The following is a 27,515-nucleotide window of genomic DNA, read 5'->3' on the forward strand; positions in this document are numbered from 1 at the left end:
ATTAGATTACCGTGTAGAGAGTTGAACCAAACCAGTCTTCGGACAGATGACCACAACAACAAAAACAAATATATAGCTTCTCTTCTAGAAGAAATCCAATGGAAAACCAAATATAAAATAAAGGTTAAGAAGATGAAGAAAAACAATATACACTACTACACCACGCGTGAGCGCGGCTAAAATAAGTTATAACTTGCAATGTTTGTAGAAGACGACACCGAACCAACGTTTACGTAAGAATTTTCTTTCCTAGAGACTTTGATCTTCAAGTCCTATTCCGTTCTGTTCAGCTGGCGCCCTGTCTGAATGAAGCTATTTGAAATGTATTGTAGTATGTTTTACGCTCCGTTGCGTCACATTCCGTTCAGTCACAAGTGAATCATCCGTTATTCTGTTCGATACGCCCTAGAATTTCACTCGTTATGTCTTCCATCGATACTCATTGCAGACGCCAAGGAGTTGAAAAATACCCGCTAATGTTGTTCGCATAGGGTGTCTTGTGTTAAGACGCGCCATTGGCAGGTCGAATGTGAAGTGGTTATCTGGAGGGTGTTTGAGATCGCAATTGTGTTGGCCTTTATTGCGGATATTTTGTAAAGGTAGGATTTTTTAAAACTCTTATATAAGTAAAAAATGCTCTGGCATTTGAATATAGTGGCCCTTTAACCTATAAATTGTCAAGTGTTGGTGGTGTGTTTAAATTTTGTTTGGTGTTATAACTATCGAACGCTGGTTGGCAGCTAATTTGTTTGTTATTTTTCTGAAGTATTTGGACTGAGTAGTTGTTATGTATGTTTACATTATTATCGTCCGTACCGCGAAATTCACTTTTTAGTTGTATGCTGCACTCCTTATGGTAAACTGTGTTGTGGATTTATATATTTATAATACCATGTGATGCTTAGTGCACAGAGAAAAATTCTTTGTATGTATGCGGTATACTTTTGCAAGTTTGTTAAAGTTTCTTGCACGTTTATAGTTTAGGCGCGAACTTTGTGTCAAGGCTATAAATTCACCAACGCAAATTAACTTTGATTTCCATCATTTTATTCATGAATAGATTCGTTGTGTTTGTTTATAATGTGTGTATTTCATATAAAGAATATTGTTACGGGCCTAGTTACTACTGCAGGATTCTGAAACTGTGGACAATGGCGGCATCTTGCATTGCTTTGGATGTTAGTCTAGCTATATATATTTGTTGATTGCAGTCTTTATTGTTTACCCATTGAGCGTATTTGTTATTTTTGTTATTAATTTCATTATCATCCCACAGCCGATGTTAGTGGTGATATCGCAATTTATTAGTGGTTATTGCATTCTCTAGGGCAAATATCATCATGTGGTAAATGTAAAGGACTAGTAAGATACTGTTGATTTCAATAGTATATTGTTTTTGATTGAGATAAGTTGTACTCATTGTTTTTCATTATTTGTTGGGGTATTTGTGGAAGATTTCGGGTATTGTTGTATTAGTTTACTCCTTTTTGCTTGCAGTTTAGAATAACCTTCATTATATAGAAACAAACTCTGAGAATCATGACAACCCTGCTATGATATACGCAACCCAAACACATTCACCATAGTTGATGTAGCTAACTGTTTTTGATATTTGATGTAAGGAAGTGAGACACACAAGTTGATTTTTAATAGGTGGCTGCTGGTAGTGTCTTATATAGAAAATAAGGTGCTCATGAGATTTATTCTTCTAGTAAGTTAAGACTTTTGCCTCAGTCATTGATGATTCATGAGCTCATACATTCATCATAAACTTGTAATTAAGCTGAAAATTTGATTCTGGTCAGCTTGTCACATCATAACCAGTAAATTATTGAGTTGGAGCCACAGCAAATAGTAAACTGCAACACTCTGTAAAAATACGTGTGTTTGTTTCATACGTGGATATGTTGGTCCAATTGACGTAGCTTGTCTATATCAAAAATTTGGCGATTCTGTGTGCTGTGTGATCTTTCTCATTAACTGCATGGTGTGTGTGTTGGGGAAAAAAAATTGACGAGTGTTAAGATTTGTGGACTAGATAGTTTTTGATTATGTAGATTTGTATGGACAGTGTTTTATATACTAGAGGTGAGTTGCAGTGGCAACATGATGTTTTGGTAACATATTTTTTTCCTTTTTACTGGACTGGCTTAATGACAGGCAGGTGGTATTTTTTATGGTGTGGAAGCTGAGTTACTTACTTGGTTCATGGCATTAGGAAAGGTGACTCCTGTTGTAAACTGAGTTTAGTGTGGTGGAGAACTCCCAGTGTCTCAGTTAATTAGGTATTGTATTCAGTCTTTCATCCATTTTGCAAGTTCTTTCTATACTTTTGACATGGAACATTGTGCTGCTGCAATTATAAATGTTAAGTTTTATGCAACAAGGTGCACTGCAAAACTTAGTAGATACAGCAATAGCCCTCACAAATACTTGCTTATAACAGCTTCATTTAGAATGTTAATACGCCAGCTTGCATTATGTCTGAGCAGCTGTTTTCTTAGCACAGCATATGTTTTCTAATGGGTATAGAACGAATTGTTTTGTAAAAGGCTTAGTGATTGGTGTCTAATTGGCAGTACACACTTACGAATTGGAGAAGTTTTACTTGGTGTTTACAACAAACAAATACTCTGTATTGTACGAAAGTGGAATGTAATTCTTGGAGTGTAATACTTTTTATGGTGTTTATAAATGTTTATCTCAAATCAGGTGTTTATTCCATATGTTTTACACAGAGTTTTTCTTTCCTACTTATTGCGCAAATAAAATTTATTTCTACTTGTGGATATAAAATGATTTATTTTGAATATATTGCTGATATTCATGGTCTCGTAGCTATTTCCAAACGGTTATGCTGGGAAAGCCTTGGACACAGAAGGAAACGACTTAGCTACCAGATACCCAATACAGTTTCCTTGACTTTATTACTTAAGGAATACCTGTTGCAATGCAAAATAATGAGCTTTTAGAACAAAGTACTAGTCAGCTGCAGTATTATCGCGGAGTACAGTGATTCAGAAAAATGCTTCACACTGTCAGTGCTTTCAGGCTTGTTGTGCATGTACTATCAACACTGACTATGTCTTGAGTTGTGATATGCTACTGAAGCTCCGTGACCTCAAGGTGTAATAATATTGTGGTCGAATTATAGTCACTAAGTAGACACTTTGAACTGTATGGTAGGTTGTTGCACATTATAAAGTGATGGGCAGTATCAGCAGAGAATTGTTTCTACATTTATTTGTAAACTAGTCAGTCTTCAGAGTGTTTTGACACCTGCCAGTTTATTCAGAATTTCAACAATCTGAACTGCCTCTGCACAGCAAAATAAATATCACACTGATGTGTCTCATCTCGGGTTACGGTGTCTTCATAGACATGTATCTCTACTTCACAATACCTCTACATTTTGTATCTTATCTCCTCACATATTTTTTAATTTTCTTTAGTAGCAACACATTTTCATGTTTCTAGTTTTCCTCTGAATTTTCCTTTATCTTTCCTTCCGTATGTTGACATACTATGCTCCTCCCTTACACTTTCATGAATTTCCTTCTCAGTTTCATATTGGTGATGTATTTGGTAAAAGTTATGTTATGGAGCCCGCTGTCATTTTTCGTAGTTCATGTATGACGAGTCTGCATAATGTGCATCAAAAGACTTGTCTGAGATTTTTCCATTGTGTATTACATGTTTTCTGAACTCAAAGTGCAGTTTTAGTTTTTATAGTGGAAAGTGGATTAAATATGGCACAAATGTAACAATTAGACTATACTATACATAAATCTGTCACCACAACCTCTGTGTTTGGCACTCATTTCCGTTAGTTACCTACTGGCACCCAAATTATAACTATTTGACCTAACAAAGACCTTGGGGCCACATTACAGATCAGCCTGTCATCTTAACAAAGATTCTGGGGGATGTAGGATAGAGAATCTCATTTTGCCTCAATATAGACCACTTTCACAAAAGAAATTTTTCTTCTTCTGTGCCCCTCTAGACTTCAGTTTTTTACACACTTGAGAGAATTCTGCCCCTTATAACAGCTTCATTTAGAATGTTAATACGCCAGCTTGCATTATGTCTGAGCAGCTGTTTTCTTAGCACAGCATATGTTTTCTAATGGGTATAGAACGAATTGTTTTGTAAAAGGCTTAGTGATTGGTGTCTAATTGGCAGTACACACTTACGAATTGGAGAAGTTTGTACACTTAGCGAATGGGTAAAAAGATTCTTCTACCTTGCCCAATTTAGGGTTTCTTGTGGATGTGATAATCACCCCCAAAAAAGTGATGAAAACATAAGAGTTTGTCACATAAACTGAAAATAAAAAATTAAACTTTTTCACTCGAGGGAAGACTTGAACCTACGACCTCTCGTTCTGTAGCTGCTCTCGCTAACCACGGGACCACGTCGCTCCTTCACTCCCACTCTCCTTGCTGTTGCCTATCTTCGAATGGACTACTCAGTTTGTATATTTTACTGATTTTTTTCATAGTTCCACACAACTTCTTCCTGTTTTCTCGATTGATCTGTGTTCAGTTTTTCAAGGCCTATCCACTGTGCCAACTTATAACTAAATCTGAGGGGGGTGCGATGGGGAGGTTCCCTTGTGAGAAGGATCGTTCGGATACTCTGAAGTTTTATAATGAAACTAAGGGTTGAGTCAATATAGCTGACCAAATGACTAGGCTCTACAATGTTCAAACTGACACACCAATGGCCTGTATGTGTATTTTATAACTTTTTTTATCTTGCCGTGATCAATGTTCACACAATTTTTAAGTTGCTTACTCTTAAGATGATTCCATTTCAAGACTTTATCCTCAGAGTAGCAGATGAGCTTGCTGGTCCCTGCAAACAGCTAAGAGGCGCCATTGTCCTCTTGCATGCACTCAGCGTAGGTGCTGGTCAACCTGGAAATAGAAAGCGGTGTTGAATTCAGGTTCCCTGCAAAGAACAAAATGGGACTAAAACATCACGCATATGTTTAAAGTGCAACGAGTATGTGTGCAACAGTTACCAAGCCTAAACCCTTGTCGAATGTGTGTGCACATCCCAGCTTAGACAATTCTGTCCACTGTGTTGTTCCTACATATTTCCAAATATTTATAATTCTAGAGTTAAATTGCTTGTTTGTTCTTATGTTTCCATTCTTTGATTGCAATAAGCAAGAAAACATGCAGAGTCTTTTTAGTCACATCCTGCTTTTTACGATCTTTTGCGAACGTTCCGATCTTGCGTTATATATCTGTAAAAGTAAAAATACTATTATTCATATAAACAGAATGTTTCACTCGTTTTTATAAGGAAAAACCATGTAACATTGGTTTGCTAACTTCTTTTAATGATGTTTGACGAAACACTGGGGAATTTCTTCTCGAAAGTTTAAAATAAAAAAAACATTATTTCGGAAAATTTATTTCTGCAGTGTACTATTCATTTTAGAGACCAAATTCTCCTTTGATTACTCTTTAAGGGTATTCCTAAATGTACTGTTAACATGGCAACATCCAAAACACCGCCCAAATACCAATAAAGTGTTGGTTTCCTACAGTGAGTCAAAAATTTCCCATGTTGTGCTTGTACTGTTGCGTTTAACATTGGACCAAAAATACTTTGAAATCGAAGTGTAAACCACCAATATTTGATAGACAGATTCTTCTACAAAGTGATTACTGTAGCATTCCCTTCTGTGGGAAGTGTGATATTTTAGCCAAATATGTCTCATTCTGAATAGTCTCCCATTCGTTTAGGTTGCTGCTTGCGTACTGTGTATTTTCTGCCACATGAACACACACAATTTTGTTTTGTCATCAGTGAAATGTGTTAATCGCATTTAGTATACTCCATGAGTAGAAAATAATCCTGCCTCTCTCTCTCTCTCTCTCTCTCTCTCTGTGTGTGTGTGTGTGTGTGTGTGTGTGTGTGTGTGTGTGTGTGTGTGTGTGTGTGTGTGTGTGTGTGTGTTTTATGCCCCTCCCCCCCCCCCCCCCCCCCCTGGGATTGCTCTACAAACAAAGGTTTCAAATTCTCTTGTACAGTTTTGCCTGGAAAATGACATGGTGTGCATATGTCAGACTGTGTTGGCGATGACAACAGGCTGCATTCCTGTGATTTATTTGAACATTGTGTACACTGGAGGGAACCTGGGTCTCTCTTTCATAAAACAGTTTGTACATATAAGTATTTGTATGTATTGTGAATCGTCCGAGGAGTATGTTGCCATATGCTTGTTGGCGCCATGTGGCAAAAATATAAAATAGTGAGTAAATACAAATGAAATAAAAATTTCTATTTTTAAACTGTTAAGTAGTGATCTGTGTATCAAAACCACACAGAGGTTTTTCTCATTGCAGTTGGTCTCCAAAAAACTGTCAAGATAACAAATCTTTGTTACAGACTTTAGGTAGCAGCTGTGTCAAATGTCATACTATATTTGATTAAAATAACGTGTTGAGATATGCCATATGGCACTACAGCATTGCCACATAGTGTATAGCTGTGCCTCAGCCTAGTCTTTGATAACATGGAGTGGTCTGCCAACAGGTGATATAGCTTGGTTTTGCCCACTTCTATAAACAACAGTTGACTGAGCTTCCAAGTGGTGCCAAATAATGTATTACTCATGTACTCCACAGTGATCAAAAAATTTAAATTAATTCACTTTTTCTTTTTTTTCCTCAATTATTGGAAATTAGCCTGTTACGTCCTCTTCCCCCCCCCCCCCCCCCACCCACCCCCACCACGGTGCTTGTCTTGTTGGTTTGATTTCCCCACCTCTTGCTTTGTGTACAGATTGATTTTTTCCTCGTTTGTCAATAATTTATTACTATTTAGGTGGTCTATTTACATTCCTTCTGGTGACATGGCCTCTCCATTTATTACTATACTGCTTAATCTTCTCATTTATGCTTTTAGCTTCTTATCTGATTATTGTACTCCTTGTCATATCATCTATACTACTGTATAAAGATAAGTCGTTTTACACTGTTACCAAAAACCTCAAAGTTCTTGACCAATTTACTTCAAGTTTTTGAGTGATACACAAATAAACATTCAGATGTGCATATGCTGTACATTTTTTAAACAACAATGTGCAGATTTTGTATTGACTCCCACTGTGAGAAAGCAAATGCTGTGCTGTGAAATGCAGATTAGTTTTCTTTCTTGCACTCAGTTTCAACTATGATAACAGGGCATGTAAGCCATTAGACACATTGTTTCTTCCATATATATTAGGTCTCCCTATATCAAATAATGTAAAATCAAAGATGGAATAATGACAGTATTATGAAAAGATCAAAAATCTACCCACCAAGCAGCAGCAGAACAAACGCACATAAAAGCCTGTTGTGATAGGCAAGCTTTTGAAGCAAGTTGCTCCTTTTTCAGCCAGAAGGGTTGAAGAGTGAAGTAAAAGGCTGGAGAGGTCTAGGGAAATAGATTTTGGGAAACCCTTCTGCCTGAAGAGTGTTTGCCTATATCATAACAGTCTGTTATGTGTGTGTCCTGCCACCGCTTGGTGACTGGATATTTTTATCTATCCGATTAAATAATTTTATCAATAATTGAGTGTTCGAGTATTATGAAAAGGATAGACTGCTACTCACCGTATAGAGGATATGTTGAGTCACATATAGGCACACCAAAAAGACTGCTAAACATGTGAACTTTTTACCAAAAGGCCTTTTTCTAAAGTAGACAACACAAACATTCACCTAAGCACAACTCGCACAGACATGACTACTCTCTCTGGCCACGGAGGCCAGGCTGCCAGCAACTGTGCATGACGGGAGAAGCAATCTGGATCTTGGGGGCGGGAACTGTGAAGGGGAAGGGTGGCAAGGTAGTGATGGAAGACAGTAAAGTGCTGCTTTTGTGTGTGTGTGTGTGTGTGTGTGTGTGTGTGTGTGTGTGTGTGTGTGTGTGTGTGTGTAACAGCCATCAGATTTTGTAGGTAATTTTGTGAAGTTTGATTGGAAGGCAGTGTAATCTTTTTACTCATGGCAGGAACCAATTTTTGATGGAACAGTGGTAAGGCATTGGACTCCTATTTGGGAGGACTGCTGTAAAAATTCTTGTCAGGTCATCCTGTTACAAGTTTTCTGTGGTTACCTTAAATTACCTAAGGCATATGCTGGGTAGGTTCCTTTTAAGACTAGTTAGCAGAAGTCCTTGTACTACCCCAAGTTAGAGCTTGTGCTCTGTGTCTAATGACCTCATCAGTGACAGGATGTTAACTTTTAATCTTCCTTTTTCATCTCTACACATTGGGCTGACTGAGTATACTTAATGTGTGTACTTGAAGTTTGACATCAGGTAATTGTCGTGTAGTTACAGTGCTTTTGTTATGTGACCACTGTTCAGGAAAGAAATAATGGCAGAATATTTTTCTAGGCATATGCTGTGGAGTAGTTGCTGTAGCTTAGCTTACACAGCTTTTTTCTAGTCAATATCAAACTGTGTGCTTTACATTTAGTTTATGTGCTACTCTTTTAAATGGTAACCTTTTGTTTTCTTTCTTTCTTTCAGACAAATGGGTCAGGAAAAAGAAAAGGAGAAAGCCGTTCGGACATTTACTGTTGGAGATAGGGTCTTTGCTAAAGTTAAAGGTTACCCTCCATGGCCAGCCTATGTTGTTAATGAAGAAAAGGTTGCCAAGAACAAAGTGAAATACCATGTAATATTTTACTACACAAATGAAAATGCTCTTTGTAAGCCAGAGGATATGTATCCATATGATCTTTACAAAGATAAATATGGCAAACCTACTAAGAAGCCGTATTTTAACCGTGCCCTGGAGTTAATTGAGAGTGACATACCACACTTCGCAAAATATTCCTTAGCTGAAAAGATGTCTGCTGTTCAGGCAGATGTTGAAGAAATACAGAAGCATACAAGGAAGCGTGCTCTTGAGGAAGAAGCTAACTCAGATTCCAGCAAAGATAATAAGAGACGTAGGGGTGTTTCTGAAAGTTCTGAGCACTCTGTACGTACCAATTCCCAGAAGCAAAAGGCCCCTAAGAAGCCTGACAACATGGACTCTCCTGATAAAGGCAACAATAAAGAAGCTGATGTGTTGGATGAAGCTGGTGACAGTTCACCAGACAAAAAGAAAGAGAATATGAAATCAAGTAAGAAAAGAAAAATGTCTAAGCCAATGAAAAACACATTTCGACCAAAAACTGCTTTTGGAGAGAATCCAGCTATTCATTTTGAAAAAGCAAAGGCCTTTGGACGTGTTACTGATAGAGAAACAACAAGGGGTAAAATCGACAAGAGTACAGGACAGGTACGACAGAAGAAGACTGCTCCAAAGGGTGGTAAACGCGAAACTAACAAAGAGAGACAGGAAAATCAGCCCAAGGGGAGAAAACAGAAAGTTAATAAAGAGAATGAGCAAAATGAAGACAATGCTCTACCAGATAACGATCCTGGGATAGGCAATAACTCTTCAGCAAAGGGTAGCAGCAGGTTACGTGTAAGTAAAATTCTAGGCAATAACACTTCCACAAAATTAGCAGCAGGTTAAGTGTAAGTAAAATCCTAAACTAAAAATGTGTAGTTATATGTGGAATGTAAGGAGGAGGTGGTAGAAGTAAGTGTCTGGGATGAATCGGGCAGGGGAAATTCATGCTAAAAGTGAAGAATGTGATTGCAAAAGCTAAAACAGAAAGACTGACAGTACAGCTAACATGTGGTCAGTCAAAAAGGATGTAAATTATATATTTTGGGTAATGCTGAATCTGTACGAGGTGCCCAAAAGTTTTTTGGAGGTCTCTCTAGAATCTTGGAAATGACTACTAATTTATGGAGTAGTAACTAGATGAGAGGAAAGCTACAGATTGGGGTATGAAAGTAACACTGGTTTGGAACAGCTAATAGTAGAGTACTGAGAAGGAAATGTAGGTGGGTGGGTGGGTGGGTAGGTAGGTAGGTGGGTAGGTAGATAGTCAGTGTATTAAAGATAAGTGTTGGCAATATTTACATTATACAATGTAGCTGGAAAGAAAAGATGAGGAAAAAAATAGTGTCTACGCGAAGAGGTCGGCAAAATGAAATTAACAAAAAAGAAAAGGATAAATGAAAGCAACCAATATGTAACAGATACTCTGAAGGGGAGGCAAAAGATGACTGAAGGAAAACAATTAGTAAAGGGAGATGATGGACACGTGACCATGTATCTTTCACATTAAGAGACAAAGTTCTGAAAGCTTGTCATAGTTTTATGCTTAAAATACTAGTTTGATTTCTAGTTGTCTTGAATGTTCATTGCATATTTTATGAAGTCTGTATTTGTTAATGTTTATTAGGCTATGACTACTGCAGCCGGCTTGTTACATTTTGCTATTGTGACATTCCTTCTTTTTTTTCCCTCTTGCTTAGCTTCTGATAAAATTTTTCTGTAGCTGCACAATTGACTTTGAATGTCTTCCAATGCTGATAATTAGTCTGGAAATTTTTGTTTCATTAATAAGAGAAATAAATAATCCACCCAAATAGCCAAACACATTAGGGTCATTCCATGTCAGTTCAACCAGGGGCTCCAGCTCATAGTCTCAGATTTGACTGAAATTCTTTACACTAATTCTACCATGTGTGGAACACTCGTGTACAAAGTATTAGTTTCCCCTGCCAATTAGTTCCAGAATTGTGACCCCCCCCCTCCACAACTCTTTTGTGGATACGTGCGTGGCAAGCATGGGCCCTCGAGCTATTGCAGCCTTCCTTCTTTCCAGGGCTGCATTTCCTTCCCCTTCCCCTCCTTTCCTCTCCTTGCTCCTTCCCCCTCGCCCTCTCCTCTCCCTCTTTTGGTGTCCTTGCTTATGTTGCCCCCCGCTATCCTCCTGGTAATGTTGGTTTTGCAATTTAGCTTTGTTGTGTAATCACCTCCTTTTGGCACTCCCTGGTCCCCCTCTGGGGTTTGACCTCCATTACTAAATTTCTCTACCGTAGTGTGAGCCATTTGGGGAAGAGCACCTTACCTAGTGTCTCTGACGTGTGCCCTCCTAGTACATTCCGCCTTTTCTTTCATGTCGTCGTCTGATGCTAGGGTGCATAGCCAGCACGATAACCAGCCCATGTGGTGGGGTCGCTATGTACCCTTTTGGTTGAGCCCCCTGAACACACAGGGATCACACTTCTGATACCTGAGCTGTGACCTCCTCATGCAAGCCTTGGAGTGGTTGCTCGTCATCCTGGAGCATCGGAACTCCCGACAATGGCCGCTGTACCAGACGGCCCTTGCTGTGGCTGGGTGGTGCCCGTGAGGAGAGCCCCTGATCGGAGTGGGTGGTATCAGGACGGATGCTATGCAAATGAAACGCATACGGGTCCAGAACTCTGGCCGTTCTTCTGCAGCCGTCTCTCTGCGTGGAACTGATTCTTCTAGTGCTGCTTCTCCTGCCCCTTCGGCCCTTCCATGGCTATCCTCTGGGAAGAGGGTCAGGCCCGTCGGCTAGGGGCAAAGCCTTTCCCCCCACTATCTGGTTTGCACCAGGACTGATGGGGATTATTTTGCCAATACCAAACCTTTATTCTTTGTGGAGCACACTGAAGACAAGTTTGGCAAAGTGGACTCCCTGAGCAAGATGTGGTCGGGTTTGTTGCTGATCAAAACTGCTTCAGCTGCCCAGTCTGCGGCCCTTCGTGCCTGTACCCATCTTGGCACAATTCCTGTGTCCATTACCCCCCACCAGTCTCCAAATATGGTTCAAGGTGGGATTTTTCACAGGGCCCTCATCCTTCAAACTGATGAGGAACTTCGGGACAATCTCAGACGGCGGGGTGTTCACTTTGTTCGGTGTATTCAGAAGGGTCCTAAGGACAATCGCATTGATACTGGTGCCTTTATCCTGGCCTTTGAAGGGGATACCCTCCCTGAGAAAGTAAAGATTATGGTTTATCGATGTGATTTGAAGCCGTACATCCCACCTCCTATGAGGTGTTTTAAGTGCTTGCGTTTTGGACACATCTTCCCGCTGTTCGCAGGCCCCTCTCTGTGGTGACTGAAGACGTCCACTCCATGAAGGGAGTCCCTGTGTTCCCCCTCCTGTGTCTGTTAATTGTCATGGCAATCATTCTCCACGTTCACCAGATTTCCCAGTATATAAGAAGGAAAAGAAGATACAGCAGTATAAGTCTCTTGATCGTTTAACCTACACAGAGGCTCGTAAGAAGTATACACGTCTTCACCATGTGTCCATGACGTCCAATTATGCTTTAGTTAAATCTTCACCCCTTCTGTACCCCAGTCCCGTACCCGTCTCCCCCCCCCTCCCCTGCGGCTTCCACACCTCTGGGCGCTACTCCCCCTCCCCAGCCGGAGAAGTGTCCCACTCCTTTGGCGTCTGCGGTCAAGGGCGCCCCTCCTGGGATGTCGGTATGTCCCTTTCCGGCCCCTTCCAGGCCAAAGGTCTGTTGCTGCGCGACGACTGCGAGAACCGCGGTCTGTCGGCGCCCAGGTCGCCCAATCTCTTTCTGTTCTCGATCTTGCTGCAGCTGTATGCCACACAGCCTTCCTCGATCTCAACCAGAAAAGAAGAAGAAACATAAGTCGCAGGACAAAGAGCCTCTGGTGTCACCAGAGGTCCCATCCCCGGCTTCACAACCAGATTCTGACCTGTCGTTCATGGATGTCACCCACTCCTTGTCGGTGACGGGTGGTGACCCAGCGGTATGACTCACATTAGCCTGTTCAACCCCCATTTAAATCATCGTTCTGTGATTATCCAATGGAATTGTAATGGATACTACCGTCACTTTCCGGAATTGAAATCCCTTATTTCGTCCTACTCTGCAGCTTGTGTGGTTCTGCAGGAATCTCATTTTACTGATGATCACTCACTGACCCTCTGTGGGTTCCATGTTTTCTGTTGAAATCGGGTCGGACCCCTGCGGGCTTCTGGTGGCGTTTGTATGTTGGTCCGTAGAAACATTGCTAGCACGTGGATTCCTCTTCAAACTACATTGGAAGCGGTTGCTGTTAGGGTCCACCTGGATTTTGAGGTCATGGTTTGCAATCTTTATCTCTCCCCTGACAGGACTCTTACACCTGCTGCCTTAACTGCCCTTCTCCAGCAACTTCCTCCTCCCTTCCTCCTTCTCAGGGATTTTAATGCTCATCATCCCTAGTGGGGCAGTGCATTTGCATCTAGATGAGGTCTTCTCATAGACCAGTTTATTGCAGACCACGACTTGTGCCTTCTTAATGATGGCTCCCCTACTCATTTCAGTGCTGGTCATGGTACCTTTTCTGCCATTGATCTTTCTCTTTCTTCTCCCTCTCTCCTCACTTCATTACACTGGTTGCCACACGACGACCTTTGTGATAAGTGACCTTTTCCCATTGATTCTCTCTCTCTCACTTCCCGCTCCCCGATGGACAGGTTACCTCGTTGGTCTTTCCAACGCGCCGATTGGCCTCTATACACTGCACAGGTCGTGTTTTCTCCCTCTTTGTCGGGTTGTATTGATGACGTCCTACGTGACGTGTCTGACGCGATTGTTTGCACTGCTAGCCTTGCTGTACCACGCTCATCTGGACCATTTCGTCGCCAGTAAGTCTCATGGTGGAGTACGGCCATTGCCATCCGTGATCGCTGTCGAGCTTTGCAACACCTTAAGAGGCACCCATCCATTGCCAGCCTTATTACCTTAAAACGCCTTCGCGCTAAAGCCCGTTATTTAATCAAACAGAGCAAACGGATATGTTGGGAACAATTTGTTTCTTCCCTCGCTTCTACTGTCCCTCTGTCACAAGTATGGGCTACACTTCGCTCTCTCCAAGGTTGCCATCGGCACTCCACCCTCCTAGGCCTTCGCCTCCCAGGTGGCCTTTGTACGGACCCGTTGATTCTTGCGGAACATCTTGCGACCCATTTTGCAATGGCATCAGCATCAGCCTCCCATCCGGCTGCTTTCCTTCACTGGAAACAGCGGGCCGAAACTTCCACCTTATGTTTTACCCCTTGTCTGTCAGAATCTTACAACGAACCTTTTACTGAATGGGAATTTCTTTCTGCACTTTCTTCTTCTCATGATACAGCCCCTGGCCCAGACTACATTCATAACCAACTGCTTCAACATCTCAGTTCTCCATGATACAGCCCCTGGCACAGACTACATTCATAACCAACTGCTTCAACATCTCAACATCTTCTCCAGTTGTTTAACCGTATCTGGCTCCAGGATGACTTCCCTTCTCAGTGGAGGGATAGCATTGTGGTTCCTGTCCTTAAGCCTGGTAAGAACCCCCTATTTGTTGACAGCTATCGGCCACTTAGTTTGACCAATGTTTTTTGCAAGTTACTTGAGCCCGTCGGCTCGATTGGGTCCTCGAATCTCGGGATCTATTGTCCCCTTACCAGTGTGGCTTCCGAGAGGGACGGTCTCCGATCGATCATTTACTTCGCTTGGAATTCGCAGTTCAGCAGGCTTTTTCCCAGTGCTGCAATTTGGTTGCAGTATTTTTTGACCTTCGCAAGGCCTATGACACGGCCTGGTGCCATCACGTCTTTCTTACACTTCATCAGTGGGTTCTTCGGGGCCCACTCCCGATTTTTATCCGCCAGTTCCTGTTCCATCGCTCATTCAGTGTTCGGGTTGGTACTGTTTTTAGTTCTCTACGGACCCAGGAGACTGGCATCCCGCAGGGTTCTGTCTTGAGTGTACTTCTTTTCCTCATTGCTAACGATGGACTTGTGGCCTCTGTTGGTCCTTTTGTCGCCCCTGCCCTGTATGTGGATGATTTCTGCATTTGGGTTAGTTCCTCTTCGATGGCGTCTGCAGAGCGGCAGCTCCAGGGAGCTATACGGTGTGCCTCTGCATGGACCCTCTCACACGGGTTTCTGTTCTCTTCTTTAAAATCGTGGGTGGTCCACTTCTGTCGCCGTGGGTCTTCTTTTCGACACCAAGCTCACTTGGCTGCCCCATATCAGACTTCTGAAGGTGGGATGTTTTCGTAAATTCAATGTCCTTCGCTTCCTTGCCCACTCCTCTTGGGGTGCGGACCGCTCCCTCCTTCTCTGTCTTTATCGTGCTTTAGTTCTGTCGCGCTTGGACTATGGTTCTCAAGTTTATGGTTTGGCTGCTCCTTCCACACTGCACGTGCTGGATCCAGCCCACCATCGTGGTAATCGTTTGGCCACCGGTGCCTGCCTTCCCTACTAGCCCTGTTGATAGTCTCCTGGTTGAAGCGTCCTGGTCCCAAGAGGAGTGGGCAAGGAAGCGAAGGACATTGAATTTACGAAAACGCACTCCATAAATCAAAACACCAACAACATATTTCTGAGGTAAAATAAAAAAATTCAAAAATGTGATTAAAAAATGTAATACATTAAAAGGTACATACTGTAGGTTCCCTCTGTGCCAAATATAATTCACTCAAAAAGGGTATAAATTTTTTTGTGGTAAGCCCCCCCCCCCCCTTTCTGTTCAGCGGTCCCAGCTTCTGGTGTCTTATGCACTCACTGTCCGTTCCTCTCCCACTCATCCTTCCTATTCTATCCTGTTCCAAGACCATGGATGTCGCCCACCTGATTCCTGCTCTCGGACGGGTTTACCGGTTGGGCTCTGCCTTGCGTCTCTTTGACATGATTGCTGTTGTTTTTTACACTGGTGGCTCTAAATCTGCTGATCATGTGGGATATGCTTTCATGTCCTCTGTTGGAACGGAAAATCATCTGCTGCCACCTACATGTGGGGTGTTTACTGCGAAATTGATGGCAATTCCCCAGGCCCTTACCTTTATTAAACAGTCCCAACACAACCGCGTTTCGTTATGTACGGATTCAATGAGTGGCCTTTTGGCTATTGACCGGTGTGTTTCGCACCATCCCTTGGTCTCTGCCATCCATGACCATCTCGCTGATATTCACTGTGCTGCTTGTTTCATTGACTTCCTTTGGGTCCCTGGCCATGTGGATATCCCGGGTAATGAGTTCGCTGACCGTTTGGGTGGGGGAGCCGTCACTTACCCCCCGTTTTCTGTAACCCCTCCTGCAGCGGATTTACGATTTCACATCAAATCCCACTTCGCACAATCATGGGCCAACTCTTGGGAGGCTACTTCCCTGTATAATAAACTTCATGCGATTAAGGTGACACCAGGCCCGTGGCATTCTTCCTTTCGCCTCTCCCGAAAGGACTCGACCACACTGTGTTGTCTCCGCATTGGCCATACCAGGTTGACCCATGGTTTTCTTTTGCGCTATGAGCCACCCCCACTTTGTGGTTGTGGAGCCTTCCAGTCAGTAGCTCACATTTTGGTTGACTGCCCCCTTCTTTTGCCTCTGCGTGCTAAGTACAGACTCCCCTGCACTTTTACCTTTGATGTTGGCTGACGATTCCCGGATGGTCGACCTGGTTCTCGGTTTCCTCCGGGAAAGTGGTTTTTATTCTCAGTTCTAAGGTTTTTAATCTCTCTCTGGTGTTGGGGCAGGGCGGTGAGTGTTGGGGTGTCTCCCACTGTAAGCCGTGTTTGGAGATTCCCGACTCCCCTCCCTGGCCGAGATCCTCTTGTCTTCCCATTTTACTCTGTTTTTATCATTTTTTAGGGTTCGTTAGTCTCCTTTTCCGATACGCACGTCTCCATTTTAGCAGTTGCACCTTTAAGTCGCAGGTGGTCTCGCCTCTGCTGCTTCTGAGGTGGGATGTTTCCTGCCTTTAGAATAGCGTTGGGTTCGCTCTCTTGCTGACTTACCTCATTTTGTTTTTACCATTGACAACATGACTACCCTTTTATATTTTTTAGCCTTTTCCCTTTTATCGTTCTGACTTTTCTGAGATGTCACACTATCGGAATGGAACACATTTGAAACAAGGGACTGATGACCTTGTTGTTTGGTCCCTTCAACCCCAACCACAACAACAACAACAGAATTATGATCTGGAAATTGCAACCCCACATCTGGCAATCTATCTTCAGACCCAACTTCAGGTCTTAATAACTTTGGAACTATTCCACACAGTCCAGTGAAATTTTTACAACCCAGTAACATCCATTTAGAGAACGCACTCCATAAATCAAAACACCAACAACATATTTCTGAGGTAAAATAAAAAAATTCAAAAATGTGATTAAAAAATGTAATACATTAAAAGGTACATACTGTAGATGCCCTCTGTGCCAAATATAATTCACTCAAAAAGGGTATAAATTTTTTTGTGGTAAGCTTAATGTGGCCTAAACACACACAGAACTCATCAGGCCCATATCAGTCACAAAAACTGAGTTAAATGCATACGAAAATACAAAAATTTGAAAAATTATGTGAAAAATGTGTATTTTCAAAGTGTGGTAGCACAAAAGGAACAAGTGGTAACCAAGCCAAATTTCACACACTGCATAAGTAGACCATAATGATATATATCTCAATATTTCAGCATGTTATTGCAAGACATTTGTGTACAATGGAAGTTGTCAGATGTATTTGGTGATGTGGACATTGTTCCACAACACAATTTTGTAAAAACATATCGTAAACTGTTCTGCCTCTTCTTATCCTCTCCCACAGCTGTTTATTCACTAAGCAACAGTATATAGACAGATTAACACAACTTATCATTAATGTTTACTGCACCTAAAATGCTAAAAACCAGTCGATTGTGCTTCGAACAGAAGTTCTCCCACACTTCAGCTACTGTACTCTGTACATTGAGTGGCAAATTGTACTGTCTTCCTGACACTGTAGTAAGAACTGGAACTGTCATAAGAATACCGGGTGATCAAAAAGTCATTATAAATTTGAAAACTGAATAAATCACGAAATTATGTAGATATAGACGTACAAATTGACATACATGCTTGGAATGACATGGGGTTTTATTAGAACAAAAAAGAAAAAAAAAATACAAAAGTTCACAAAATGTCCGACAGATGGCACTTCATCTGATCAGAATAGCAATAATTACATAACAAAGTAAGACAAAGCAAAGATGATACCCTCAATATTTCCACCATCATTCCTCAACAATAGCTGTAGTTGAGGAATAATGTTGTGAACAGCACTGTAAAGCATGTCCGGAGTTATGGTGAGGCATTGTCGTCGGATGTTGTCTTTCAGCATCCCTAGAGATGTCGGTCGATCACAATACACTTGAGACTTCAGGCAATAATTGCACAGACTGAGGTCTGGGGACCTGGGAGGCCAAGCATGACGAAAGTGGCGGCTGAGCACACGATCACCACCAAACAACGCACACACGAGATCTTTCACGTGTCTAGCAATTTTTTTTTTTTCCTAGTAAAACCCCATGTCATTCCAAGCAAGTGTGTCAATTTTTACCTCTCTATCTACATTATTCCGCGATTTATTAAGGTTTCAAATTTATACTGACTCTCTGATCACCCGGTATGTTCAAAAGGAATCCAACACCTGTCTGCCAAACGTGGCCAATGAAATGATCTTGCTGGTCCTGCTGGTGCCGTGAAGTTCACAAATACATCACCTTCTGCTTCACAGCACTCTGCAACACATCCTAAGTACCATTTGTCATCAAAAACAGCAATAACATAGTAACCTGGTTGTATGTTGCTGCTTCTGCTTCTGAATCCTGAGTCAGACACACTGTGAAGACACATGTGCATGAACCTATAGTTATAACCGAACATTCTGCTCAGCTGCACATTGTCGGAGTCCGCTGGAGAGAAGTGATGATATGTGTGCCCCTTGCACTTACAGGCACAACCCATTTTGGCCAAAGATTGAAAAAAAGATGATAAACCTACTTTGGTATCTGGATACTCTTCCTTGAATTCTACATATAGTTCTGATATGTTGCATAGCAACAGTCATTTTTGCATATGTACACATACATTTCCCATTTTCACCATTACATAGTCTTTTTTTTTTCCAGGCGTTAATCGGCTGTAGTCATTATTTTCATAAAACTCGGACACTAGCACCTTTATTTCTGAGCTCAATTGCTTACCCTGAGCCTGCTGAGGTTGTGGAAGCACTCCTTGGGTTGCTTTATTTTCCTAGCTTGCTTTATCATATATGTAGAAACATTGAATTCCTTTTCAGTGTAGTCAGTAGACCAGCTGGAAGGTGCAAGGGTAAGAATAGCTACTTCTTCTGGCATGTGGAATTGGCACTTTTTTTTTTTGTTTCAAATCGTGCACAATTTTGTCCAAACCAGAGCATTTCTGGCGTGATTTCTGTTCCTTTGGAGCAGATAGTTCTTCCTCTTCCACCATTAGTGTGTCAGCTATTTTGTGTTTTAATTCCATTTGAGCTTCTTGTAGTTTTCTTCTACCATAGCTGGGCCTGTCTCTTTTCCCAACTTTGTGTGTCTTGATGGGAGACAAACCAAGAGCAGTCACTGAAATATTTAATTGCTAATCCGCTGTGGTTGTAGGTGGCTTATACTCTTCCTCACTGTCATGTAAATTATCAGAATATTATTCATTTTTTAGCAGTGTAACACACCTGGACCATAACTTTTGTCCTGGTTTCATGTTAAGTCCCATGCACTGATTCACTTTCAATACTGATTTTATATCAATTTCTCTGAGGCTACACTTCACTGTCGTCTTATGAATCCTAAATTGATCAAAAGAACTTCTTTGTAGGAAAGAATACTTATCCAGGAACACTTTCATATGTTGATAACAAACACTTAAGTTTCCTGGAACTGTACTACTTGTGCCCACAGGGTGTATCCCAGATCTCCATAGCAACAAATCTTGGTCCGATTCATCCAGATCATACAGTACAAAGCGAATGCCACATTTTGTTCCGTATGTTGTTTTATGACATTCAGATGCTTGTGCTCTACCAATACTGCAACTTGTTTGAACAAAAGCACCACTAGTACATTCTTCTGCATCCATACTGACTTTCCACAAGAACTAGAATCTTAAAAGCATGAGTAACCTGCAATTGTTGCTTGTTTCCTTTGTTGTTCCTGCCTAACAATGACTCATTCTGTCCCTGAAAACTGTCATTGTTCAACTTTCTGTTGCCTAATGGTTCCCAACAATTTCTGCAGCTTTATCTGAAACAAGCTGTCTGCATCATCGCTATTACTTGCTAAATCGTGTTAAAAGAAACTTAACCAAATACATCTCTGTCAACTTTTATTGTACACAAATGCCTTGCAATAACAAGTTGAAATTTTGCCACATATTATATTATGGTCTACTTATGCAGTGTTTGAAATTTGGCTTGGATATTACTTGTCCCTTTTGTGCTACAACACTTAGAAAATCCATGTTTTTCAGGTAATTTTTCCAATTTTTGTATTTTCGTGTGCATGTAACTCTGTGTGACTGACATCATGTAACTCTGTTTGTGTGACTGACATGGGCATGATGAGTTCTGTGTGTGTTTAGGCCACATTAAACTTACCACAAAAAAATTTATACCCTTTTTGAGTGAATTATATTTGGCATAGAGGGCACCTACAATATGTACCTTTTAACGTATTACATTTTTTTAATAACATTTTGGAATTTTTTTATTTTCCCTCAGAAATATGTTGTTGGTGTTTTTATTCATAGTGTGTGTTCTCTAAGTGGATGTTACTGGGCTGTAAAAATTTCACTGTGAGTAGTAGTTCCAAAGTTATTAAGACCTGAAGTTGGGTCTGAAGATAGATTGCCAGATGCGGGTTGCAATTTCTGGGTAACGCCACCTTCTTTCACAAGCCATAATTCTGGAACTAATTGGCAGGGGAACTTAAAATTTTGTACATGAGTGTTCCACACTTGGTAGCATTGGTGTACTAAATTTCAGCCAAGTCTGAGACTATCAGCTGGAACATTTTCTCAAATTGGTTGAACTGACATGGAATGATCCATTAGCAAGACACTTCTAGGATTCATGGAGGCGCCACTGACTCCAGACTGATTCTACCTAGTGAATTAAAAATGAGGGCTGATAGGCTTGCCAGGCTGGATGTGGTTCTCGTGCAATTTCCCACATCCGACTAGGTGACTACTGGACTTGTATTCACATCGTGCCACATTCACATGGGATAACACTAGATGCAGACAGATAAGTACACAAATTATGTCTGGGGGAGGGTGAAGGGGTGGCAACAGGAAGAGCATGTGGCCACTCTATCACCAAAATTGCCAAATCGGATAATTAACAAGCTAACCTTGTGATGATACAGCATGGAGACCCATAAAAAGAAAGAAATATTCGTAAGAAATGAACAAGGAGAGTTAAGGCAACATATTGTTGTTAAAAGTTTAGTTTTGGGGCCAGTGTTAATTATTAATAAGTTTTATGGTTACTTTCTCAGATTTAATTGAGGCTGACACACTGCATAGAGAAAATAAGAGGAAAAATACTTCATACTGTGGAACCTATTACATTCTTGGGTGGGGTACTGGTAAAGTAGTTTTCTCTGTTGGGTCAACAAATTAGTAACAGATTCAGTGCCAGATGTAGCAAAATTGTTTTCTAATAAAGAGATTGCCAGCAAAATTAGTCATCTTTCTACATCTGAACAGAATTTTGCATGCAACTGTAGATTTGTCAGTATGACTAAGTAACTCTGAATGTTGGGGGATGGTTATTGCAATTTTTATCAGTTGGGAAGATAAATCATTATTTCCTGTTTGGTTGTTCAGTTCTTGGGCAATGTAGCAAGAATAAAGACACTATTAACAGGAAGTTGTGCTGATGCACAACTTATAGTAGTATATGAAATAAATCACATGTTGTCAGCAGAATAATGACTCATTGAAATACTGAGTGAAATTACTGCCAAATAGTGTAACATTTAAGATCCACATAATAAGATATATATACCCTGAAACTCCCTGAGAAAACAGTTATTTTTCTAGATCATCGCTGATTAAACTGTTGTACTGGATGAGCTACTGTGATACTGGTATATTCTGAGAGAATCAGGTTAAGGCTTTACTAATAAGGGCAACATTAATAAAATATTTTAATGTTAAGAAACTTCCTGGCAGATTAAAGCTGTGTGCCGGACCGAAACTCGAACTTGGGACCTTTGCCTTTTGCGGGCAAGTGCTCTACCATCTGAGCTACCCAAGCACGACTCACAACCTGTCCTCACAGCTTTAACTCAACCAGTACCTCATCTCCTACCTTCCAAACTTCACAGAAGTGCTCCTGTTGTCAAGTTCTTGCTGGTAAAGGGGGAAAAGATGAGATTATTGTGATCTGTGGATAAAGTAAACATGTTTCTCGTATTGGAATAAATGAATAAGTGAAGGGTTCGATAACTTCATGTTTAACAGGTGGCTGTGACTGTTGTAACAAATAACATAAAGACAGTAACATGTTTATGGCTAGCAAGGAGGTGTTAAACTTACAAATAAACTGAAATTCAGAATAAGTAAGTGATACAAAAGATAATACACTGATGTGCAAAACTTGAGGACAAAAGTAACTTTTGCATGATGTCACTGTCAAGTAACATAGCTTAATGAAACTTGGATCATATGTAGAAAGAAATACTGCAGTAAAGTACAGATGGTAACTGAAAGAAGTATGTAATGAGATGGACAGAAATGACACTCTTATTCAAAGACAGCAATTACACTGAAATCACTGCAATTTGTGATTGTTCATGGATAGTTGAACAGGTGGGATACAGTGCGTAATAGGGTGCATGATCACCGTGTGCACCAATGTTTGCCACCAGGTTGGTAAGGAGTTCTTGTGGTCAGGTGTTCCATTCCTTCTCAAGCATGGCTGACAAATGCTGGATGGTCATTTGTGCATGTTCTGCAATACGTCTCGGGGAACGGGCAGGCCAGTCTATTTGCAATATATCACCTCTTTCCAAGAGGTCCTCCACCTGTGCTGTTTGAACAGTCTTGCTTTTTCATCCATAAAACAGAAGTTGGGGTGGAATGCACCCCTGAAAAGCTGCACATGGGGAGGGAGTACAGTGTCTAAATAATGTTGATCAGTGACTATACGTTTTCAAAGATATGGAGGTCATTATGCCAGTGACCATATTCAACAATGTTCCTGGGTGCATTACGTATTCTCACCTCTCGCTGTACACGGGTGTGTCCAGACTCATACTCAGCCTGAATCTGCTCTCATCTGAGGAGGCCCCATGACCCCACTCCTCAGTTCAATCCCTATGTTCTTGGCACCATTGAAAACGGTGCACCAATGTACTGCTGGTCATTGGGCAAAGAGCCTACTCCCATGCAGTCACCATACCAATGTGGAGTGAGATATTGCATATCTTACAGTCCTATTGAATGCTGTTGCAGTCGAACCTGCTGTTTGGTGTGGTTTCCTTTCTGGACTGGTTCTGAGTGCTACCTGTGCATGTGAAACAGTGATGCGAGTAGTACCCTACTCTGTGGACTACACTTGTCAGACTTAATCCTCATTCTAGTTTTCCGACAACTCTTCCCTGTGTGAAGTCATCCAGATGTCTTTGGGCCATGTTGTAATGAAGGACACCACCACAATGCAACATAACTGCTCACTGATTGACACACACTGTCTTCTCCCATTCCTAGGTTGTGGGGCCAGCCCCATTTGGTGAAATAGTCACACTGACCTCATGCCATGTGACACCTAGCTTTCTGTGCATAACTGGGAGGTCTGTGACAACGTGCTCCCACACTTTTTCATTTCCACAGAGTTGTTAATACATTTTGGTACTTTATCTATCTTGTCCTTAAGTTTTGCTGAGCAGTGTAGTAACGGGACACAATTTGTGATTTAGTGAAGACATGCCATCATTATGGAGGAGGCCAATCGGATATGAATGTAATTTATTATTAGTACTATTGTTACTTTTTAGGTGACAGGAGGGGGGCAGTGAAGTAAGTGAATTAGCAATTGAAGCAGTTGTCATTGTAACAGAAATACATCTTGTTGGAATACATAGTTACATAATGTAGTTTGTAGTTTCATAATGTTTGAGATTTTGATAAATCTGTTGCAGAATCTGTGTCAAAAGACAACTAAGACCCTATTTCTAATAGGCTATAACTTTAACTTGTGGGAAGTGAGCTTTAGCTTTGATTCTTGTATCACTGGCAAATTTTTCTTTCTATTTATAAATTCACACTAAACTAAAACCTGTTTTAAAAATCAGTAAAGTGATAGTTGTGTGTTTAGTTCTGTTGATATATAGTTTAGTTTTCTGGGGAAATATATTGGTGACAGAAAAGGTTTATTATCAGTGCTAGGGAAAATTTTTTAAGTTCTGCAGTGCAAGATTTGTCATGATTCCTTGTGCTTCCAACATTTTGTTTTGTCTTTAGCCTCTATTGTGGATTGTAACTAAATTTTTGTTGACATTGAAAGATTTAAAATAGAGCCCTGAATTAGATGGAAGTTGGCTACACTGAATGTTTAATTTTTGTAAAATAGCTTTACCATTGTCATTTAAATTATGTCTCAATTGGATACATGTTAAATTATTGTTCTCTCTCTTTCTCACTAGGGACGGAAACGACGTACAAGAGAGCAACATGATTTTACGAGTTTTGAAAGAGGTGATCAAGTGTTTGCGAAGGTGAGAGGTTACCCACCGTGGCCAGCTGTAGTGACTGCTCTTGCCAATGAAACTGGAAAGAAGAAAAAGTATCATGTAACATTCTATGCTAGTGATCAAAGAGGTGTCTGCTCTGCTGAACATATTTTTCCATATGAACTTTACAAAAGTCAATATGGCTCACCTCATAAGAAAAATTATGCATTCAATATGGCTCTGGGCCTTATCAGAAAAGCTGCTGGAGCTAATGCAAGTAATGGCACTGGTACAAAAAACAGATCTGCTAAGCATCAGAAAAATGAGCCTTCAAATGGTGATTTATCAGATAATGATTCTCCACTTGGAGATGAACATAATGACGAGAGTACAGAGGAAGAACCTCCAGATGATAAGCTTGATCGTGAAAAATCTGAGGATACAGATGATGATGCTGAGGACAAATAATTTGTGTGTTTATCTCAGTATGATGGATATCAGGAAATGTTGACAAACAATGCAGATTGTAAGACAGTTACAAAGTCATCTGCCAAAAGAATGAGTCAGTGTCTTGTGGTGACACTGAAATGTTATGTTTCGTACCATTTTTAATGACTTCTTTATCATTGTAAGAATCATAATCATTTTCTGTAGTTAGTCTTCTGGAGGTCAAATATTTCATTTATTTTAAGTTGTCCCAATTTTTTATGCTTCTCAGTTATTCCTAATCTCAGTTATATTTAACCTGTTTCAGCAGCATGTTCCTTAATTGTATTCCTGCACATAGTTTTCAGAGAATTGAACATTTCATGTGATTTTTAGCTGTCCAGTTTTCCCTAGTGTGTGACTATAATCTATTTCATGTGAATTTAAGTTATACTTTTTTATTCTTTTCAGCAATTTTTTTAATGTTGCAGTTACATTTTTAAAAATGTCTCAGCAACATGTTCTTTACTTTTGTTCACACATGTGCTTTGTGAGGATCAAACATTTTATGATTTTTAGTTGTCCAATCATAACTGGCTTGTGAAGATAAAGTACTTCATGTGATTTTATTTGCCCGATTTTCAATGTTTTTCAGTTATTTGTAATGTCTCAGTTTTATTTAAAAAAAATTGTTTCCTTAAGATGTCTCAATTTTATTTGTGCATGTAGTTTGTGAGGATGAAACATTTTATATGATTTTAGATGTCTAGTTGTCAGTGCTTTCTGTTTTTAGTTTCCTACATGTTTCAGTTAACATTACAGATGTTTAAACTGTGTGTATCTTAATTTTATTCAAGCATGCTTTGAATAGCTTCAAATTTAAGAGAGGGAAAAGAAACTGTAATGTTGTCACTTTTCAGTACTTTATATTTCTGTTTCAAAGAATGTCTGAGAAGATTATACAAATATGTGTTTGTCATATGCTCAAAGGCAAATATATTCATGTAAAAACTAGATATCAATAGAGATAAAATGTGTTTGTTTTTGTGTTGATGTACAGGTGCTTGTTAAAGAGACAAAAGTCCCTAAATTAACATTATGTGGCGGCATTTGTATTGAGTTGTTAAGCAAAGCTAGATGTACCATTCCACAAAACAACAGGTAACAATATTGATTGTATGTTTATTACGAAAGTACCTGTATATTGCTGCTAAAGTTGTACATGAAGCCAATAAATATTTTTTTTAATAAAAAAGTATTATGTTATTCATGGCTGTAATTTTCAGCAATTAGTAAATATTTTTCAGAATTAAATTCAGTTGTTGGTTGCAGATATATTTTCATTAGGCCCCACCAGTTTTGAAAAATTAATTTGTTATCTTCAGAGGCTTAGTATTGGTTTAGCAGATGTCAATATCTTCTTTGTAGAAGCATAATAGCATGATATGTCGATAAATGTACATATTGTCATATTGTATGTGATAATTGTAAACACAGATTGATAATTTACAGTATCTAAGTGATATCTATGTATACTAGCACAACAGCTTGACATACACACAGATGTGATTCAGTAACTGTAAATTGTCATTATGTGTTTACAATACTCACATGTACATGTCTGGACGTACCATGGCATTATGTTTATATGAAGAAGATATTGACATCTGCTGAACCAATACTAAGCCATGCATGGATGATGTGTTAAGTAAGGGTAATTGTTAGTGATCCACTGGGCAACAGTTAGAGAATCTAACTAGCCTGTGTGTTTTTATTTTATTTAAGAAGACATAACTCCTGCTTCTTGGATGTTCCAAATGTGTGATGTTTGCCACTTGTGTACAGCATGGGGTTAGTTTTAGTTGGAACCTTCTGTCTGTACAGCCTCATTTGGAGGAATAACTAACTTAAGAAAAACCTGTGTTTACTAGTCAGTATGTTTTAGAATATTGTTATAACAGTGTTGGATTTTAATCACTGAAAACTTAATAAGTGATGGATGAGAGAACCTCCTGTGAAAGTTGTAGAATGTTTTTACAGGAACTACATTAAACAGATGGTCTAGACTCCTAAGACCCATTGTCTTGGAGGATATTCATACAAAGACAGTTTAATGAGCACAACACATTCATAGCAACAATGGGCGCCAAAGTACTAATTGATAGAATAACTAAACAGATAAATTTCCATCGACAGTAAAGTGATAAGGAGTGTAAAATCATTTGATTCAAGCAGTGAGCATCTAAAGGAATGGTGGATGAAGTTCAAACAAGTAGTTAACCAAGCTGTAGGAAAGTATATTCCTAGTGGTGTGATTAAAGATGGTCGACATTCCTCTTGGTATATAAAATTTAATAAACTCCAGGGTAAGGCCAGGGCCATTTCTGGTCTCATCATCATTTCTTCAGTCTTCACACACTGCTCTCGCCCCAGGATTTATAATCCACTGCTAGTTTTGAAGATCTTTGTTGCAGCATATGAAGTATATGTTCTCTCCATTATCCTGTGTATTGGATTGGCTTTTGGTTTATCAGTTTCATCCATAATTCTTCCCATATTGCTTCGTTCTTGATTGTCTTCTCTAGTGTGGCCTTTCACAGGTCTTAGAAATGTCATTTGTGATATTTCTTGTTGCCACAAATATT

At 40.1% G+C, this 27,515-nt stretch overlaps 1 protein-coding gene across 1 annotated transcript; it reads left to right on the forward strand.

The window, feature by feature from the left end:
• The first annotated feature begins 441 nt into the window (after window positions 1–441).
• LOC126470554 (hepatoma-derived growth factor-related protein 2-like) lies at window positions 442–26,125 on the forward strand. The gene is made up of 3 exons (XM_050098491.1): window positions 442–599; window positions 8,542–9,490; window positions 24,418–26,125. Exons 2-3 carry the CDS (start codon window positions 8,546–8,548, stop codon window positions 24,910–24,912), a joined length of 1,440 nt encoding a protein of 479 aa, XP_049954448.1. The 5' UTR covers window positions 442–599; window positions 8,542–8,545; the 3' UTR covers window positions 24,913–26,125.
• Window positions 26,126–27,515: the final 1,390 nt, after the last annotated feature.

Source organism: Schistocerca serialis, chromosome 3 (assembly GCF_023864345.2).
Source record: "Schistocerca serialis cubense isolate TAMUIC-IGC-003099 chromosome 3, iqSchSeri2.2, whole genome shotgun sequence".
NCBI lineage: Eukaryota > Metazoa > Arthropoda > Insecta > Orthoptera > Acrididae > Schistocerca > Schistocerca serialis.

Excerpts from the sequence above, each read along its gene's own strand:
- LOC126470554 (XM_050098491.1), top strand. The coding sequence starts at position 8,546 with ATGGGTCAGGAAAAAGAAAAGGAGAAAGCCGTTCGGACATTTACTGTT. Across the intron at positions 9,491-24,417 it reads AGGGTAGCAGCAGGTTACGT|GGACGGAAACGACGTACAAG; the intron begins GTAAGTAAAATT and ends CTTTCTCACTAG.